The sequence below is a fragment of the Schistocerca piceifrons genome, chromosome X (genome assembly GCF_021461385.2).
Source record: "Schistocerca piceifrons isolate TAMUIC-IGC-003096 chromosome X, iqSchPice1.1, whole genome shotgun sequence".
In the NCBI taxonomy this organism is placed as follows: domain Eukaryota; kingdom Metazoa; phylum Arthropoda; class Insecta; order Orthoptera; family Acrididae; genus Schistocerca; species Schistocerca piceifrons.
In genome coordinates, this window is record NC_060149.1 from 312,473,215 (window position 1) to 312,493,839 (window position 20,625).

Here is a 20,625-nt window from a genome sequence, read left to right on the forward strand (position 1 = left end):
GTTCATGCCTCTGCTCTGTACCGAGTGGTCATGGAACTAACAGAGGGTTTATCTAACTTCAAAAAGTAATCATATATACACTACAAATACTTTGCGACATGAGTAGCTGCCGAGTGTGAATAGTGCCCCCTTCACCTATTCTGGGTGACTCTAAAATTCTCCGTCTGATAGTGATAGTCAAGGCAAGTGATTACGTGATATCGGACTTTAACTCCTCCAAAACAGAGAAGCGCAGTTTGTCCAGGAGCTAAGGTTCAAATCTCCAGCCGTGCTTCCAAATCAAGAGTGCCATGTTTGTCGCTCCGATCAGCCGCCAAAAGGAACTGAGGGTAATATCTTGTATCAGGCGAAAGGGCATCATTACTGCAGACACGAAGCGCAACTCACAACTAGCAGCAGCCCGTACGTGCTTCAGCTTCCTGCAGAGGGTGCTTCCCACCTCGGATGAAACTTACCGTCCACCATACTGAGTTTGCGCAGGGCTTCCTTCCTGACTTGTCTACTATTTTTATGCTGGACTTCATCGCCCAGCAAACAGTGGAACTTTATATAACGAGCAATCCTTCCCGCTGTGCAGGTCTCTACTTTGGAAGAAGCTCTTTCTCAATCCTATGAGATGGGGTAGTTCGTGCTGCCTCAAACATTTCATTAGCAAGTGTCCGCCTCGTAACTTTTGTTGAGGTGTATGGCTACAGTCGAGCCACAAGTACATAGATTCACCATCACTGCAGTTTGTCCGATAAATAATGCATGGGTGCTGTTGGAAGAAACTGGCCATCCTAGGTGTTTTCTGTCATTGTAGAAGCACCAACTACTTTCCTAACACGCACTTGTGTTACACGTACAAATGTTGGAAACAGATTCCAGTATCGCTGGTTTTTATGTGTTACTTCCGATTAAATATTACGTTATCAATGTAACCAACAATTTTTGCCATATCTTCTAGAGCTATTCTGTGTTTTTTAATTTCTCTAGTTTATGGAAACCAGTTTTTATCTGTAATACCGCATCTTGTCTGATCAACGTAATACATATTTACTTGCACCTCTCTAAGGGTGTGTCATAATGTTATCACTCGTAAGAAGTTTTCATAGATTGCAATATATAGTAAACTAAGTATAGTTTTCGAAACATTGGTTACCAGTAATGAAATTTTCATGGAAATTAATAAATGGTTCCTATTTAGTTCTTTATCACTGAACGTTGAAAAGACGCATTATATGCAATTCGGAAGTTGTAAGACGTTTCTTCCCGGCAATGTCTAAAATATGATGGCAGGCAGATAGCAGAGGTTGACAGTGTTATGTTCTTGCCATTACAACTCGATAATAAATTCAGTTTTGAGGAGTGTACCACAGAACTGTTGAAGAGCCTAAAGATATCTTTATTTGCGATGTGGAGGTCGTCAGACAAAGACGATATAAAAACCAAAATACTGACGTACTTCACTTACCTCCACTGCACTGTGCCATCCGGGATATTTTCGGGGGTGAGTCATCAAGCTAAGCTGAAGTTTTCCGACTCCAAAAGGGTGTAATATGAATTATTTGTGATGTGAATTCAAGAAAGCCCTACAGTGGTCTGTTCAAGTTACAACCGCATCATGAAGTCCGATAGGAGCAATTGTGAGCATCTGCATTTACATTCCCTTTTACGTCCAAAAACTTCAAGTAAAGGCTGTATTTTTTCTCAGACAGAAGAGCTCATGCGCCATGTCACGGATTGCGTGCCCCTCCCGCCGGAGGTTCGAGTCCTCCCTCGGGCATGTGTGTGTGTGTGTGTGTGTGTGTGTGTGTGTGTGTGTGTGTGTGTGTGTGTTCTTAGCATAAGTTAGTTTAAGTATTGTGTAAGTCTAGGGACCGATGACCTCAGCAGTTTGGTCCCTTAGGAATTCAGACACACAGAAGAGGTCATGTTTCCTTCTATGCAAGATTACGACAATTGATGCACGTAGTCATTTTCTTTCGCTCTCCCAAACCAAGCTCGATCATGTAGTTTTTTGATTCAACACGGTTTTACCAAAACTGGGTCCGCAAAATTTAGTTTATTCTGTTCTTGAGGTTAAGGTTATTTCAGCTCTCATAGAAATACGCAGTTTTGAAATTACAGTAATCTGTATGCAAGGACAGCTTGCAGAGTCAAACTAATTTAAGTTCAATAATTACTTCCAATAAAGTTTTATTTAATTCAGAACTGGCTTGAGAACTGAAAATAATCGTCGAAAAACGCATGTTACTGCTCCAAAAGCAGGAAAATCATAGAGGCACTTAAGGTTTTTGTGAATGTGCAGCACGCTTCACCTTTGTTCCTATTACTGATTGGCTTTACTTGACAAATTCCTCGTTTGGTCACTACATGAGCGTTTGTATGCCAAAATACATACATGGAGCTCTTACGTTTCGTCTTGACTTTAGATTATTCGTATTATTTACATAAGTTTCTTTCCGCAGGACGATAGGAATATACCTTATTAGAGAATCGATGCCGAAGCAGTGAATTGCACAAGTATTTGTCGAAAACGTCCTTAACATCAAACCAAGAACTAGTAGATTAATACATGTACATTTATTGTGGACACCATGATGGCATAAGCCACAAGTGGTTTTGTGCTCTATAGAAGTGTAGTGTTCCTCTTGCTGCAATTGATAAAACAAACTTCTTCCGCTTAATGTTATCAAAGCTACTTCCTCTTGTATACAACAGCTGTTACTTGACAAGAGGCATACACGCTCCTCATAACTTCTGTTAGCTTTTTAGAATGCCGTATTCCTATCCCAGTAAACCTCATTAGCGGCACTACGTACTAAAAACGTCTGCTAATTTGTAATTTTTGTACTGTCTGAATGTCAGTGCACTGAAGCTCTTTCCACTGCTAACTGTGTATCATACATTTTGCTGTTTTTCTCGTTGTCCTATTTAGATCCCTACAATATTTATTCCGTATGTTGGTTCTGACTATTACAGAAAACATAGAATATTGACACTTTGATAATCTACTTCACAGAAGTTTCTAACTTCTGGACATTATGAATTATTAACTTTCAAACCCACTTTTTCTCATGTCGACCAGTCAACGATCAGATGCTCCTTCTTCGTCCAAAGGTTGGTACAAGCACCCTAACACACTGCCTTCATTGATGTGTTAGACAAAAGACACCCCGGTTTGCGAGAGAGGCTGAATCTCGGCAGAATAGTCTGAATAGCAGAACCTGGTATCAAGACGACCAGTGTCCATGCTGATCACATACTAACAGAGCCCTAACTGTCATACTCTCAAGATTTTTTTCCATTTGCCTTCCCAATAAAATCTTAAAGTTTTCACCATCATTACTTGACCACACTGTAATAATAAAAGCTCATTTTTACCAGATATCTTTGTTAGGAGATTTACGCTATATGTTTTATTTTAGTTAAGCGACAATCAGTTTTCTGCAAGCCATGAGCTTATGCTAACCGCAAATCCGTTTCCTAAATCAGTTACATTGTGTTTCGTTTCTCTCACAACAACAATTGTCTCTTCTACAAGTAAAAAAATGTTTATATCATCTGTGTCTTAAATAGATTCAGATTTGCTTTTCACAGAGAACAACTTCGGCTTGCTAATTTTTAAGTCTGAAAGGAACTACTAGTAACATATTCCCGCTACTTCCATGATGTTGAAACTTACCATCTTCTACGCACAATCTCATGTTTTTATTAACTCAGAGAAGCTATCTGCAAGCAAAAAATGCCATCCTCGTAAATAATAAAGCGGATTTTTGTTAATGTTTCTCCCCTGCAGCTAAGCTGCTAGCTTGGCAGAACTTACCTGTATACAGGGTGGGCCATTGATAGTGACCGGGCCAAATATCTCACGAAATAAGCATCAAACGAAGAAACTACAAAGTACGAAACTAGTCTAGCTTGAAGGGGCAAACCAGATGGAGCTATGGCTGGCCCGCTAGATGGCGCTGCCTTAGGTCAAACGGATATCAACTGTGTTTTTAAAAAATAGGAATCCCCATTCTTATTACATATTCGTGTAGTACGTAAAGAAATATGAATTTTTTTGGTTGGACCACTTTTGTTTTATGATAGATGGCACTGTAATAATCACAAACGTATAAGTACGTGTTATCATGTAACATTCAGCCTGTGCGGACGGTATTTGCTTCGTGGTGCATAAACCGTGTTAAAATGGACCGTTTACCAATTGCGGAAAAGGTCGATATCGTGTTGATGTATGGCTATTGTGATCAAAATGCCCAACGGGCGTGTGCTATGCATGCTGCTCGGTATCCTGGACGACATCATCCAAGTGTCCAGACCGTTCGCCGGATAATTGCGTTATTTAAGGAAACAGGAAGTGTTAAACCACATGTGAAACGTCAACCACGACCTGCAACAAATGATGATGCCCAAGTAGGTGTTTTAGCTGCTATCGCGGCTAATCCGCACATCAGCAGCAGACAAATTGCGCGAGAATCGGAAATCTCAAAAACGTCGGTGCTGAGAATGCTACATCAACATCGATTGCACCCGTACCATACTTCTATGCACCAGGAATTGCATCGCGACGACTTTGAACGTCGTGTACAGTTCTACCACTGGGCACAAGAGAAATTACGGGACGATGACAGATTTTTTGCTCGAGTTCTATTTAGCGACGAAGCGTCATTCACCAACAGCGGTAACATACACCGGCATAATATGCAATATTGGGCAACGGAAAATCCACGATGGCTGCGAAAAGTGGAACACTGCGACCTTGGCGGGTTAATGTGTGGTGCGGCATTATGGGTGGAAGGATAATTGGCCCCCATTTTATCGATGGCAATCTAAATGGTGCAAAGTATGCTAATTTCCTACGTAATGTTCTACCGATTTTACTACAAAATGTTTCACTGCGTGACAGAATGGCGATGTACTTCAAATATGATGGATGTCCGGCACGTAGCTCGCGTGCGGTTAAAGCGGTATTGAATAGCACATTTCATGACCGATGTATTGGTTCGTCGAAGCACCATACCATGGCCCGCACGTTCACCGGATCTGACGTCCCCGGATTTCTTTCTGTGGGGAAAGTTGATGCATATTTGCTATCGTGATCCACCGACAACGCCTGACAACATGCGTCAGAGCATTGTCAATGCATATGCGAACATTACAGAAGACGAACTACCCGCTGTTGAGAAGAATGTCGTTACACGTATTGCCAAATGCATTGAGGTTGACGGACATCATTTTGAGCATTTATTGCATTAATGTGGTATTTACAGGTAATCACGCTGTAACAGCATGCGTTCTCAGAAATAATAAGTTCACAAAGGTACATGTATCACATTGGAACAACTGAAATAAAATGTTCAAACGTACCTACGTTCTGTATTTTAATTTAGAAACCTACCTGTTACCAACTGTTCGTCTAAAATTGTGAGCCATATGTTTGTGACTATTACAGCGCCATCTATCATAAAGCGAAAAAAGTGGTCCAACTAAAACATTCACATTTCTTTACGTACTACACGAATATGTAATAAAAAATGGGGGTTCCTATTTTTAAAAAACGCATTTGATATCCGTTAGACCTATGGCAGCGCCATCTAGCGGGCCAACCATAGCGCCATCTGATTTCCCCCTTCAAGCTAGACAAGTTTCGTTCTTTGTAGTTTTTTCGTTTGACGCTTATTGCGTGAGCTATTTGGCCCTGTCGCGATCAATGGACCACCCTGTATACTGAAATGTGTTACTATTCTTATGGACGTATCCTAAAAAAACTGGCGTGACAACATTTTTAATTTTGTTTCTACTTCCGCTTTACACATTGCTTTTACTGACGATTATTTTGGTGTGTCTGTTGGCTGACCACCCATGACTGGTATACTATGCAGTTGAGTGTATAAAGCGTTAATGTGTGCAGCTCTGATCTCCATAAATGTACGTGAAGTTTCATCATACCATAGAACCCATGTGATATTTACTATTCAGTGATTTAATAATTTATTGACTTTCTCCCACATTTTTCACTGGCTGTATGACGCAATAAAAATGGTTTGAAACAACAACTTGTCAATGTTCTTTATACTTGCCTGTAGAAAAGAAAAAGTTTAACTTGCCTACTATTGCAGAGATTGGAAATTAAATATCTTGTACAGTTTTGAAGGATCATTAACAATTTGATACTATTAATTTCATTTTGGGAACTGTCTGTTTACAGTTTAGTCTGTCCTATAAAATTCCTTTCAGTTGTTCGCGGTAATGTCTGCGGGCAAATTCTTTAGCATACCTGTGAATTTCTTTTACATTATAACAAAGCGCCCATTTCTTCTTACATGAGATTCTGATGTCATTATTTATTCAAATTGGTTTTTTATTAGAGATGCATTTCCGCTTGCAAATAGTTACTTTTAAGGAACCCTCAACTGTAAATATGACGGTTTGTATAAATGCGTTATGTTTGTCATTCATGTTGTCTCTAGTGGTAACTTCTTGCCAAGTTTGGCTACTGAGTTTGGTCTGAAGTTCTGCATTGTATCTGGAACCTTATTACTAAGTCTAAACTAAAGATTTTTGTGTAAACCTTTCCGTATTAATAAATTGCACCCAATTAAAATTTCGACACTATGAAGGTGGTTTGTAACTAACGTAAAGTTCGTATGAGTAGCATTTTTCCACAACCGCACGAAATAGGTAGAGGTAATACCATTACTTTATATGTGTGAGGAAAGATTACGCAGCGGATTTCTCATTCAGGGATTGTGTTAGAATGTTCGTGAAAACATCCTATTATTGCTCGTGTAAGGAGAAACTTGTACCAATATGTACAGGAATTCGACAGCGGGAGGATCATGGTCTATCGACGCTGCGGTTTCTTTCCGCGACACTGCTCACGTTTGTCGGGATCCCACGACTGTCGTACAGATATTGTATCTGTGGGTTCAGCAGGGCCATTTACAATTCCATGCAGGATCTCAACGGCCCCACGCGACTGATGACTATGATGTTCGGTTTGCGGGGCGCGGTCGTCAGCGCCCATACAAAGTCCCAATTTTTACACAGTCCAGATTTTACACAATCCAATCTAGCCACTGTCCCCGGGCAGAGAAAATCCCCAACCCAGCCGGGAATCGAACCCGGGACCCCATTATCCAGAGGGAGCAACACTAGCCACTAGACCACAAGCTGCGCACTCCCCACGCAACTAGCGCCCTACAGGACAGACATAGTTCTTTCGTCTGTACAGGATCGCACAGCTACGTCACGCACATTCAGCCACGAAATGAGTTTGTTTGCAGTAAGAAAAATAGCTATACGGACAATCCGACGATTAACACTACAGTCAGCACGGCAACCATTGTTGCTTCCCTTGATGCGCACCAGAGAGAGAGGCGTCCCGACACGTGCGCCCAGTAATAACAGTGGACGCGGGAGTGGCACCGCATCATCTTTCGTAAGTGTCTCGGTTCAGAGTACAGCATCACGATGAATGTACCAGTGTGTGGAGGATCCGGAGAAAACGGTCGTTGCCAAATGGCGTTCGTCATCGTCATACGATCCCAATTCCTGGCATGATGATTGGGGTGCCATTCGGTGCACAACACGAACGCCTCATGTTCATACAGCAGCTAATTAGGACAGTAGTCGTTCCATTTCTGGCGTGTCCATCTTCGAGGTCTTCGCGAAGTTATCTTTCTATAAGATAACGGAAGACCACTGTTTCCCATACCATTCTGACCTACTTCGGTACTGACGGTGATTTACTGGTGCCCTGCCTAGCTTGTTCTCCAGATCTCTCACCCACTGAAAATATTTGGTCGTCGGTTGCCGACAGACTGACCAGCCACTACGATTGGTGAAGTGTGGAAGCATCGAATGACGTACCTGTATCTGTGCTCCAAGCTCAGTGGACTAGATGCCCATATGGATTAGCGCCAATGTCGCTACCAGGGGTGGCAGCTCTAGTGTACAAAATACCACACCCTGTGTACCCACAGAACACCTACAAATTTAATAGTGTATTCCATCAACTTGACTGTACACACACAATAAGAAAAATTTCGTTATTTCCTATCCTTTCAGGTGTAATTTTAATTGCCAACACTGATATTTGTGCTTCATATTCTGAAACATATTTTCACCCAATGTGGCCTACACTCCCGAAAATAATTGTTAACTTTTCATCTGTACTCCAGTGGGAAAGTATGTTTTTGTTATTCATCTTCACCTATCTATTTATCCCTGTATACTTCAAAGGACTGTTCACTTTCAGCCCAAGGAGATAAATTCATCACACTATTTCTCATAACATTCCATGGTATTTAGTATCTGATTTGGGCATCTTTTTCCTGTAAATCTCTGTTACCTTCATTTCTTAACCCCATTTGCCTCCAGAGTTTTCATCCAATTACATGGTTATGAGACTGACTTGCGTCAATCATGTTATTTTGATTTTCGGAGGATGAAGTCATTATAAGGGCTTAAAAAGGCTTACTACCACATTTCTCGTGTACACACATTGTGACACGAAAGATGATAGTTTGATTTATTTTTGAGTTCTTACGTTGTTCAACGATTCCTCTTCAGTCAGCAGAAGTTAAGTTTAAAATTAAAAACGTTCGCAAACGAATGAAGATTGTCATCATGTTCCGAATACTTTTCCATTATCCGTAGCACCATTTTCTCGATTACTGTGAAAGAGAAGATTGATTGTGATGTCGCCGTTACGTAGAGCGTATCTGGGAGAACGACTGCCGTGTAGCAGCCAAATTTGACTTTGGTGGTAATGGATTCCATACATAGAAAGTCGAGGTGATTGTGTAAGTTTTATGCAAATTTCCTTCCTGAATTTTATGGCTTACTCTTTCGTCAGCGCTCCCGATAATTTCACCTAAATATTCTAAGTGTTTTTTCTGAGTATTGTTGCCATATGAGGTCATGAGAGATCCTAAGTATTCGTTGTTTGACCCATTATTCACTGAAGCGTGTGTAGCGTGTAGACCTTGTTGACGCATATAACTATGAGGAAAAGATGTCCTGGAGGTGGTAGGACCATATGATTCAGCCATTTTCAGAAATGTGGTTTGACTAGAAAAATATAGTCAAGTAGTAAACGAACTCTATATAGGGCATACGGACTTGGGATCTAATGCTTCACAATTTCTAGTATGCCAAAGGTAAATCTAACAATACTTAAATTGTGAAGAGTAGTCCCTTAGACTTACTACACTTCAAATACTTCATCCAACTTCTCTTCAGCAGTTAATGTGTGACTGAAGGCCCAATTGACAATCTACATGTTTATTTATAAAACAAGAAACCTGTCCAGAAAACTGTGAAAGACCCTTGGTGTACATCATCTACTATTTCATATTGATATTAAGACGCCATCATTAGATTCCGAAAAAGTTGTCGCGTGTTTTAAAGAGGTGACAAATATTTTGTGCTAGGATTTTTGATTCGTTTCTTATCAGATTAAATGCTAACATTATATGAGATTTGGAAATAAACAAGCCAAAAATTCTTCGAAATACCTCATAAATTTCGCTTGGTATATTGGGCTAGAAGGGAGTGAACAGACGAAAGTTTCTATCCAATAATAAAGTTTATTTTTATGAACATAGCTAAAAATTCGTAAATTGTTACAGATGTCAACCACTTTTTGTCCGAGACGCTCGCAGAAGAAGAACTTTCAGCTGCTGCTGAGGAGGAAAAGGAATCTCTGATACGTGAGATAACAACACATCTATCCCCACCAGCGCCACCAATGACACCACCACCATATTTGGACATGAACGGAGGCTCAAGGAGTAAGTGAAAACTAATTGTAGTAATCATACTTCTGTGTTTCACTCGGATATTAAATAAGAATACAGATACACTCCTGGAAATTGAAATAAGAACACCGTGAATTCATTGTCCCAGGAAGGGGAAACTTTATTGACACATTCCTGGGGTCAGATACATCACATGATCACACTGACAGAACCACAGGCACATAGACACAGGCAACAGAGCATGCACAATGTCGGCACTAGTACAGTGTATATCCACCTTTCGCAGCAATACAGGCTGCTATTCTCCCATGGAGACGATCGTAGAGATGCTGGATGTAGTCCTGTGGAACGGCTTGCCATGCCATTTCCACCTGGCACCTCAGTTGGACCAGCGTTCGTGCTGGACGTGCAGACCGCGTGAGACGACGCTTCATCCAGTCCCAAACATGCTCAATGGGGGACAGATCCGGAGGTCTTGCTGGCCAGGGTAGTTGACTTACACCTTCTAGAGCACGTTGGGTGGCACGGGATACATGCGGACGTGCATTGTCCTGTTGGAACAGCAAGTTCCCTTGCCGGTCTAGGAATGGTAGAACGATGGGTTCGATGACGGTTTGGATGTACCGTGCACTATTCAGTGTCCCCTCGACGATCACCAGTGGTGTACGGCCAGTGTAGGAGATCGCTCCCCTCAACATGATGCCGGGTGTTGGCCCTGTGTGCCTGGGTCGTATGCAGTCCTGATTGTGGCGCTCACCTGCACGGCGCCAAACACGCATACGACCATCATTGGCACCAAGGCAGAAGCGACTCTCATCGCTGAAGACGACACGTCTCCATTCGTCCCTCCATTCACGCCTGTCGCGACACCACTGGAGGTGGGCTGCACGATGTTGGGGCGTGAGCGGAAGACGGCCTAACGGTGTGCGGGACCGTAGCCCAGCTTCATGGAGACGGTTGCGAATGGTCCTCGCCGATACCCCAGGAGCAACAGTGTCCCTAATTTGCTGGGAAGTGGCGGTGCGGTCCCCTACGGCACTGCGTAGGATCCTACGGTCTTGGCGTGCATCCGTGCGTCGCTGCGGTCCGGTCCCAGGTCGATGGGCACGTGCACCTTCCGCCGACCACTGGCGACAACATCGATGTACTGTGGAGACCTCACGCCCCACGTGTTGAGCAATTCGGCGGTACGTCCACCCGGCCTCCCGCATGCCCACTATACGCCCTCGCTCAAAGTCCGTCAACTGCACATACGGTTCACGTCCACGCTGTCGCGGCATGCTACCAGTGTTAAAGACTGCGATGGAGCTCCATATGCCACGGCAAACTGGCTGACACTGACGGCGGCGGTGCACAAATGCTGCGCAGCTAGCGCCATTCGACGGCCAACACCGCGGTTCCTGGTGTGTCCGCTGTGCCGTGCGTGTGATCATTGCTTGTACAGCCCTCTCGCAGTGTCCGGAGCAAGTATGGTGGGTCTGACACACCGGTGTCAATGTGTTCTTTTTTCCATATCCAGGAGTGTATTTATTTTTCTAGATAATGTGAAGTATAAACCATCGCTGTGTACAATGGTGGAATTTATAACTAAACGTTTGTAATGTTATTTTTAAGACACGGCATCAAGAAAACGTTTACAAATATCTGGATGTGATGCTGTCTAGCAGCAAATAATACAAAGTTGTGAAACTAATTTTAAAGTATAAATGAATTAGTAAATAAAGTAAAGCGTTTCTTAGGTAGGTTGGTTTGAACAACACAGTGCCTTATGAGGCATAATCCTATTGAAGGGGTTTGGCTCTCGTTTTTACTCTGATCCTTGAACGGACTTACCCAGCCAGTCATAGGTGACCCTATAATTTGAGTACAGAGAACCCTGACGCAAACTGGCATTATTGACATTTAAAATATCATTTACAAAGATAAATAACGGAATCAGTGACACAATAATTCCTAGGACCGAGTGTAGATCGAGTCCGGGGTCTTTGGAGCCTGCCATTTACTTAGTTTTCTTTTCAGTTTACTTTTCATTTGTTCTTTAAAAGTTGAGTCGTTCATACTCTACTGTATCCTGACCCTCCCAGTACCATTTTAGCGTTTAGGGGCGTAGGCACTTAGGACATCTATTCCTGCCATGAATGGCTCTAGAATCGTACCTCGGGGGGAAAAAATCTCTTAAATATTTTTGATACTTGGAAACAAATCTGAAAAAAGTAACAATACTTGCCTTTTGCAGACTATAATTTTTAGATGGTTCAAATGGCTCTAAGCACTATGGGACTTAACATCTGAGGTCATCAGTCCCCTAGACTTAGAATGACATAAACCTAACTAACCTAAGGACAGCACACACATCCATGCCCGAGGCATGGATGTGTGTGATGTCCTTAGGTTTAAGTAGTTCTTAGTCTAGGGGACTGATGACCTCAGATGTTAAGTCCCATAGCGCTTAGAGCCATTTGAACCGTGTCCAAGGCAGGATTTGAACCTGCGACCGTTGCAGCAGCGTGGTTCCGCGGACTGAAGCGCCTAGAACCGCTCGGCCACTAAATCTTTAGATGAAAACTAAACTTTATTCTCGTAAAAATAGAATATCTTTCTTCTTGATAACCTAAAATTATTCGTCCTGTATAACAAAAAAATGGTCTTCCTTAAACCTAAAATTCTTCTTTCTTTAAAACTGAAAATTTTCCTGCTGTAGAACTAGAATTCTTTTAGCATTAAAATTTTACTTTCTTATCTTGTCTACTAATGACTTGAATGATAAATTATGTTACAAATAAAGCTTGTACTTAAGTTGATGTTTCTGCTCCAGGATATCGAAGTATCTTTGTGTGATTTTTTGTTTTGTTTAAAACTTGCTCTTCTTATTACGTTAAACATATCATAAAATTTGCAAGGGGACCGTACGTACTTGCGTTATGGTTTTGATTCAGGTTGACAGGGCGTGTAGAACAGGCAAGGACTTCAACTTTTGTAAAGAGGAAGGCGCAACTCTGATACTCGATTTTCTCGAAAACGGTTCAAAGTTTTAAGAATGCGTATATATACTATTGATCGGTGGCTAACAGTCCAGGAGGCTGTAGCCAAGTGATTAAGTGCTTAGTTTCATAAGCGCAAGGTCTCTGGATGTTTTGTTACACCCGAATGGGAGGGGATCCTCAAGTCACAAATAACGGAAAAAAAAATCATGTGGCTAAAATTTCTAAATTACAACAAATTAGAAGAGAAAACAGGACGTTACCTGACGGAGCCATCACAACATTAGGAGGGAAGAGGACCTGTACATTTAAAAAGCAAGGTGAAGTACTAAGTTATATGGACACATTGAACTACCCGGATAATGTAACAATTTACTGAAATATTTTTGTGATACAGGACAAAGGATTCTTTTTGTAGACTTCACGGTTCTTTAACCTACTGCCCAAATTTTTTTGGTCTGAAAAATGCCGGAGGTATGTTTGGCTGACATCAGTTTCTTTCCAGTCCTCTCTGATACGTGTCCATGATATGGAATTTTATAGAACTTGTTCTTTTCCTCTACTGCCTTCAGAGTGATTCTCTTTCACGCACTCCCCCGCTTCGCTAGTGTTTCCTGATTCACTTTCTCAATCATAGACCCCGGTACCCGTTACGCTCGGTAATATACTTCATTATAACAAACTTCCTTTCATATGCCTCTGATCTGAGGGGAACGTTATTTAATCTGTTTAGGAAGAACCAGCCGCGCTGGATTAGACGAGCGGTCTCAGGCGCTGCGGTCATGGACTGTGCGGCTGGTTCCGGCGGGGGCTCGAGTCCTCCCTCGGGCATGGGTGTGTGTGTTTGTCCTTAGGATAATTTAGGTTAAGTAGTGTGTAAGCTTAGGGACTGATGACCTTAGCAGTTAAGTCCCATAAGATTTCACACACATTTGAACATTTTTTTAGGAGGGACCGGAAGGCAGCAGTTTCATATTTAAACGGGTGGTTGGAAGCTACATTCAGAAATCATAGTAGACTCCTTTCTATAAATGTCTAACTCGACCTTGCCGCCATTTAAGGTGATAAAGTCTAAATATGGCAAGCTCCTGTTAATCTGATATTGAGCACACAAAGAAATCCTTCTACGGAATGTATTAAGTCTGTTATGTAAATTATCACACTCTTTCTTGATGCCTCCCTAAAGAATAAAGTTGTCGTCTACATAACGTTTCCGACATTTCACCTTCGTGGCCCCTTTCGGATACTTCTTAAAAAATTCCTATTCGACATGAGGCATAAAAACATTTGCTAAAATGCAAGCTAGGGGGCAACCCATGGCCAGATCCTGTTGCTGTCTGCACACTTGGCCACCAAATTTAAAATAAAACGTAGCGACAAAGTTAAAATATTAACAATTTCCTTGATTCGTCCGATGGCCTGCCGCCAAATCTGCTGATGGTTTCAAGGGTGATGCAGCAACTGTACAAGTCTATTTTGAAAAATGAAGAAACCACAGAATAGTTGCTTGGTTCACAATATTTTATTATGTACACGATCGATTTCTGAACACGTGGACTTGTATCGAACTCTTTGCACATTTACTCCTAACAAGGGTAAAGGAGCCTTTTACAGACATTATAATTATAACGTAAAGTTAGCGAACGCTTGTACCAATATGATTAAAAAAAACTGTCGTCGTCATGTAGTGATTCCTAATTATGTGAACAATCTACATCTACATGATTACTCTGCAATTCACATTTAAGTACTTGGTAGAGGGTTCATCGAACCACAATCATACTATCTCTCTACCATTCCACTCCCGAACAGCGCGCGGGAAAAGCGAACACCTAAACTTTTCTGTTCGAGCTCTGATTTCTCTTATTTTATTTGGATGATCATTCCTACCTATGTAGGTTGGGGTCAACAAAATATTTTCGCATTCGGAAGGGAAAGTTGGTGACTGAAATTTCGTAAATAGATCTCGCCGCGACGAAAAACGTCTTTGCTTTAATGACTTCCATCCCAACTCGCCTATCATATCTGCCACGCTCTCTCCCCTATTACGTGATAATACAAAACGAGCTGCCCTTTTTTGCACCCTTTCGATGTCCTCCGTCAATCCCACCTGGTAAGGATCCCACACCGCGCAGCAATATTCTAACAGAGGACAAACGAGTGTAGTGTAAGCTGTCTCTTTAGTGGAATTGTTGCATCTTCTAAATGTCCTGCCAATGAAACGCAACCTTTGCTCGCCTTCCCTACAATATTATCTATGTGGTCTTTCCAACTGAAGTTGTTCGTAATTTTAACACCCAGGTACTTAGTTGAATTGACAGCCTTGAGAATTGTACTATTTATCGCGTAATCGAATTCCAACGGATTTCTTTTGGAACTCATGTGGATCACCTCACACTTTTCGTTATTTAGCGTCAACTGCCACCTGCCACACCATACAGCAATATTTTCTAAATCGCTTTGCAACTGATACTGGTCTTCGGATGACCTTACTAGACGGTAAATTACAGCATCATCTGCGAACAACCTAAGAGAACTGCTCAGATTGTCACCCAGGTCATTTATATAGATGAGGAACAGCAGAGATCCCAGGACGGTTCCCTGGGGAACACCTGATATCACTTCAGTTTTACTCGGTGATTTGCGTCTATTACTACGAACTGCGACCTTCCTGACAGGAAATCACGACTCCAGTCGCACAACTGAGACGATACCCCGTAGGCTCGCAGCTTGATTAGAAGTCGCTTGTGAGGAACGGTGTCAAAAGCTTTCCGGAAATCTAGAAATACGGAATCAACTTGAGATCCCCTGTCGATAACGGCCATTACTTCGTGCGAATAAAGAGCTAGCTGCGTTGCACAAGAACGATGTTTTCTGAAACCATGCTGATTACGTATCAATAGATCGTTCCCTTCGAGGTGATGCATAATGTTTGAATACAGTATATGCTCCAAAACCCTACTGCAAACCGACGTCAATGATATAGGTCTGTAGTTCGATGGATTACTCCTACTACCCTTCTTAAACACTGGTGCGACCTGCGCAACTTTCCCATCTGTAGGTACAGATCTATCGGTGAGCGAGCGGTTGTATATGATTGCTAAGTAGGGAGCTATTGAATCAGCGTAATCTGAAAGGAACCTAATCTGTATACAATCTGGACCTGAAGACTTGCCCGTATCAAGCGATTTGAGTTGCTTCACAACCCCTAAGGTATCTACTTCTAAGAAACTCATGCTAGCAGCTGTTCGTGTTTCAAATTCTGGAATTTTCCATTCGTCTTCCCTGGTGAAGGAATTTCGGAAAACTGCGTTCAATAACTCCGCTTTAGCGGCACAGTCGTCGGTAGCAGTACCATCGGCACTGCGCAGCGAAGGTATTGACTGCGTCTTGCCGCTTGTGTACTTTACATACGACCAGAATTTCTTCGGATTTTCTACCAAATTTCGAGACAATGTTTCGTTGTGGAACCTATTAAAGGCATCTCGCGTTGAAGTCCATGCCAAGTTTCGCGCGTCTGTAAATTTTAGCCAATCTTCGGGATTTCGCGTTCTTCTGAACTTTGCATGCTTTTTCCGTTGCCTCTGCAACAGCGTTCGGACCTGTTTTGTGTACCATGGGGGATCAGTTCCATCTCTTACCAGTTTATGAGGTATGAATCTCTCAATTGCTGTTGCTACTATATCTTTGAATTTGAGCCACATCTCGTCTACAATATGTTTATTAAAACCAATCGTCATACTCCTAAGTACGTTACGTATTCTAAGGTTGAATGTATTAACGGTGAAATTAGAGCCCAGTATAAGAAGGAAATTTTGAATAGCTCTTTGTACCTGCCACACCTGAATTTAGCAAAGTTCGTAAGTGCTAACCAGTCTGATAAAATGTACTGTCATATTCTCGAGGCCGTCGGTAACTATAAAGAGGTCATCACTTCTAGACGCCTGTCAAGACTGTACAAACTATATAATAGGTCTAGGCCAAATAGAGCCATGTCATCTGCTAAATGAGACTTACAATTCTACCCTAAATTTTTATTTTTGTTGGAATAACTTATGGGACTTAACTGCTATGGTCATCAGTCCCTAAGCTTGCACACTACTTAACCTAAATTATCCTAAGGACAAACATACACACCCATGCTCGTGGGAGGACTTGAACCTCCATGACTGCAGCGCCCTAGACCGCTCGGCTAATCCCGCGCGGCCTAGGTTTGTTAATAATACAGTTATTACTTCTAATGGTGACGAGAGTAGTGTGTTAAATATGGGTTTATCATGCAATCTAAGTGAGAATATCTCTGAAGAACAAGAATTTGTGATAATTGCTCATACAACAGAGGCTTTAGAGAGCGCTTGCGAGGTGCCGGGGCTAGCAGTGTATTTAACACTAAATTATTCTAGAATCTACATATGTAAATGATGCTCTAAGCCCCCCCTATCCTAACTCCGACTTTTGCTGTTGCACATGGATTAAATAGAAACGCGAACTGACTGTAATCGACCCTGCAAGTGGACTAGAAAAGAGTTTGGCACCTGCAATAATTTAATTTGATAAATAAGTTAAATAAAGGAAAGTTTCATTACTGTAGTGAGAAACGAAAGTGTTGTTCTACCGATTAACAGAATGAAAGTTCTGTCCAAAATAACAATATGATTTACTATGACTAAACTCAAAATAATAAACAAAACACACGAAACATTTACAATACATCAAATTGGCTCAAATTGGATACTCAAATAAATGCTGTGAAGGTGAAGTTGTCCCTAAACTAGATTGTGACATTTATGACAAAGTGGTATGTGGAGCCAATTCCTTGCAACTCAAATCTTAAGAGAAACACACAGCCAACCCAACATTAATTGCTGCTACAGTAGTGAGAACTCAGACAATGAACACCCAAGACAGAACAAAGTTAGAAAAGACGAACAGGCGCGCTCTGCTGAGCTCTGATTATCACCTAGCAAAATTGCCTGCTTTGCCGGTGCTGCGGACGTACATTACCAAGCTGTCTTCTTAACTGCAAGGACACGATCTGGCGTACCGGAGGCGATGGCTGGTTGCTTCGACGTCCCGTCGTGGTGATGATAATGTCGCGAGTATAACCCGAAACAAATTATCCTGGTCTGGTTGTTCCAGACTAAAGACTTCCTAGCAATGCAAATGCGCCTGTGAGGGAGACGAAGAAGGCTCGCCAAACAATCACTGACGGTACAGTGATTGATTTTAACAAGCGAAGTCACACAGTAACTCCGATACAGTCAACTTTAGCCAAAACTGCTCAAGACAGACAACATAGGCCGCTTGTACGCAGAACGCTCAATTGCCAACTGTACTCAGAAAGTTACGTTGAAGTCTAAACTTCAGCAACTTCGTCAAACAGTTACAATTAAATAAAAGTATATTAGACAGCCAACGGAAGGCAGGCTGTCCAGAGCAGCGAGAGCTCAATCTTGTAACCTACTCCGACCGAAAGGCGAGAGCCGACTACCACAAGAGCACCCGTACAAACCGAACACAGAGCATTCCCGCCCCCACGACAGTGGCCGTGGTTAAACGTTCCAATCAGCAACTCGAAAACCGGTGGAAAATTCCACTCTATTGCCGAAGCACTACCTTTCCACCAATGGAGATTCTTGGCGCCAACTTCTGCGCCGATTTTGCTACGTCACGGAACTATGCCATGAGCAAGCCAATCACAGTTACGATTTTGTAGAAAACGCGGGAATTTGCCCGCCAAGACTGCCTGGGAACACAAGTCATTCCCACGCCTCACTGGTAACCCGCCAGAAAGTGTTTTCGCTAAGTTTCTGCGAAGTAACGGAATCTCTAGCCCAGCCGCTCCTTCAGGCCCCTGCGGGCGTGTCTCTGCCGCTCTTATGACAATGTCTGCGTTTGGAAAGCATTCACTCGACTCCTTCACAACCGTTGGCTTAACCCTTTCAAGATCAGTATAGCCCGCCTATCACCGGGCGACCCGGGTGACAAGAGACGCTGCGTGGGAAGTCCACGTGTGAAGGAATAGCGACTTTTCACCACATGCAATTAGAGAGGAAGATCGAATCACTCAGACTGAGATAGAAATATGAGAGCGGGCTTTTGCCACCTCTCACGCTAACGTTCTGGTTTCTGTTAAAAATGAGGCATCTTTGCAAACAAACAGCATTTTAAAACTAATCGCAGCGGAGAATGGCAGATGTTGAAATCAGTTGATAAAAACTTACAGATAACGATGTCTTAGCCGTTTTCCCTATGTCAGTACAGACGACTGTTGTCCTTTCTCAGCAGGAGCACGAGGAAAAGTTGAGCAGTTTATTGTTACTAATGACATTGTTAAGTGCTCAGACCAGACAAAAACGTACTCTAATGACATCAGGGAAATACTATAAGAAAGTATGATTTTTCCAGATGAGAAGCGAAGAAACAAGTTTTAATGATGAAACCTAATGCACCTAGACTCGGGGTGACGGTTAAGTTACATGAACTTTACCATTCGGCGAAACCGACTGTTAATGCATGGGGTGGTTCGGGTTACAAACTTGAGAAATTTGTTGTAGGTTCTCTTAAAATAACATTTTTACTTCAGGGAGAGTAGAGTGATAAAAAACAGGGAAGATCTAATTACAGTTCTCAAAATACCAACATACCACTGGGTGTATTAGCGGCAGGTCATCGGACGAAATCAAGGGTGTTGTTAATATTTTAATTTTGATCCTACATTTTAATTTATTTTAAATTTGGTGGCCTAGTGTACAGTCAGCAACAAAATCTGGCAATGGTCCCTCTAGCTTACATTCCAGCGAATATTTTTATGTCTCATTTCGAGTATTAGTATTTTAAGAAATATCCGGAGGAGGCTGCTAAGGTGGTATGCTGGAAACGCTGTGTTGATCACATTTTTGTTCTTTCTCTGTTCACCATTAGATTAACGGGACCTTGTCATTAGATTTAAAAAATGTTCAAATGGCTCTGAGCACTATGGAACTTTACATCTGAGGTCATCAGTTCCCTAGAACTCAGAACTACTTAAACCTAACTAACCTAAGGACATCACACACATCCATGCCCCAGGCAGGATTCGAACCTGCGACTGTAGCGGTCGCGCGGTTCCAGACTGAAGCGCCTAGAACCGCTCGGCCATTAGATTTAAAGATCACTTTAAAGGCGGGAGGGTAGAGTTTGACATCGATAGAAAGATGTCTACTACTGATTTAGTTCTGAATGTAGCTTCGAACCACCCGTTTAAATATGAAACTGCTGCCTTCCGGTCCCCCCTAAACAGGTTAAATAATGTTCCCCTCACATCAGAGGCATATGAAAGGGATTTTGTTATAATCAAGTATACTGCCGCGCGTAACTTGTACCCTAGGTCTATGATTCATTTTCTCAATGAGGAAACACTAGCGAAGCGGGGGAGAGCGTGGAAGGGAATAAAAAATGGTTCAAATGGCTCTGAGCACTATGGGACTTAACATCTGTGGTCATCAGTCCCCTATAACTTAGAACTACTTAAACCTAACCAACCTAAGGACATCACACACATCCATGCCCGAGGCAGGATTCGAACCTGCGACCGTAGCGGTCACGCGGCTCCAGGCTGAAGCGCCTATAACCGCACGGCCACACCGGCCGGCGGAAGGGAATCACTAAGGCAGTAGAGGAAAGGAACAAGTTTAAATTTCCATATCATGCATACGTTTCAGAGAGGACTGGAAAGAAACTCATTTCAGCCAACATAAATCCGGCATTTCTCAGACCAAAAGATTGGGCAGTAGGTTAAAGAACCGTGAAATCTTCAAAAAGGATCCTTTCTCCCATTCCGAAGTATATCGTATTGAGTGCGATAAAAGCCAGTTGTGGAAGAACAGATACATTGGCCAGACAGGAGGAAT

General features: G+C 42.3%; 1 protein-coding gene across 1 annotated transcript in view; it reads left to right on the forward strand.

The window, feature by feature from the left end:
- Window positions 1-20,625, forward strand: part of LOC124722329 (src kinase-associated phosphoprotein 2-A-like) — a 240,685-nt gene that overhangs the window by 159,878 nt on the left and 60,182 nt on the right. The window contains exon 2 of the mRNA XM_047247505.1: window positions 9,624-9,785. Coding sequence (XP_047103461.1) covers window positions 9,624-9,785 — 162 coding nt within the window. The remainder of the gene's footprint in view (window positions 1-9,623; window positions 9,786-20,625) is intronic.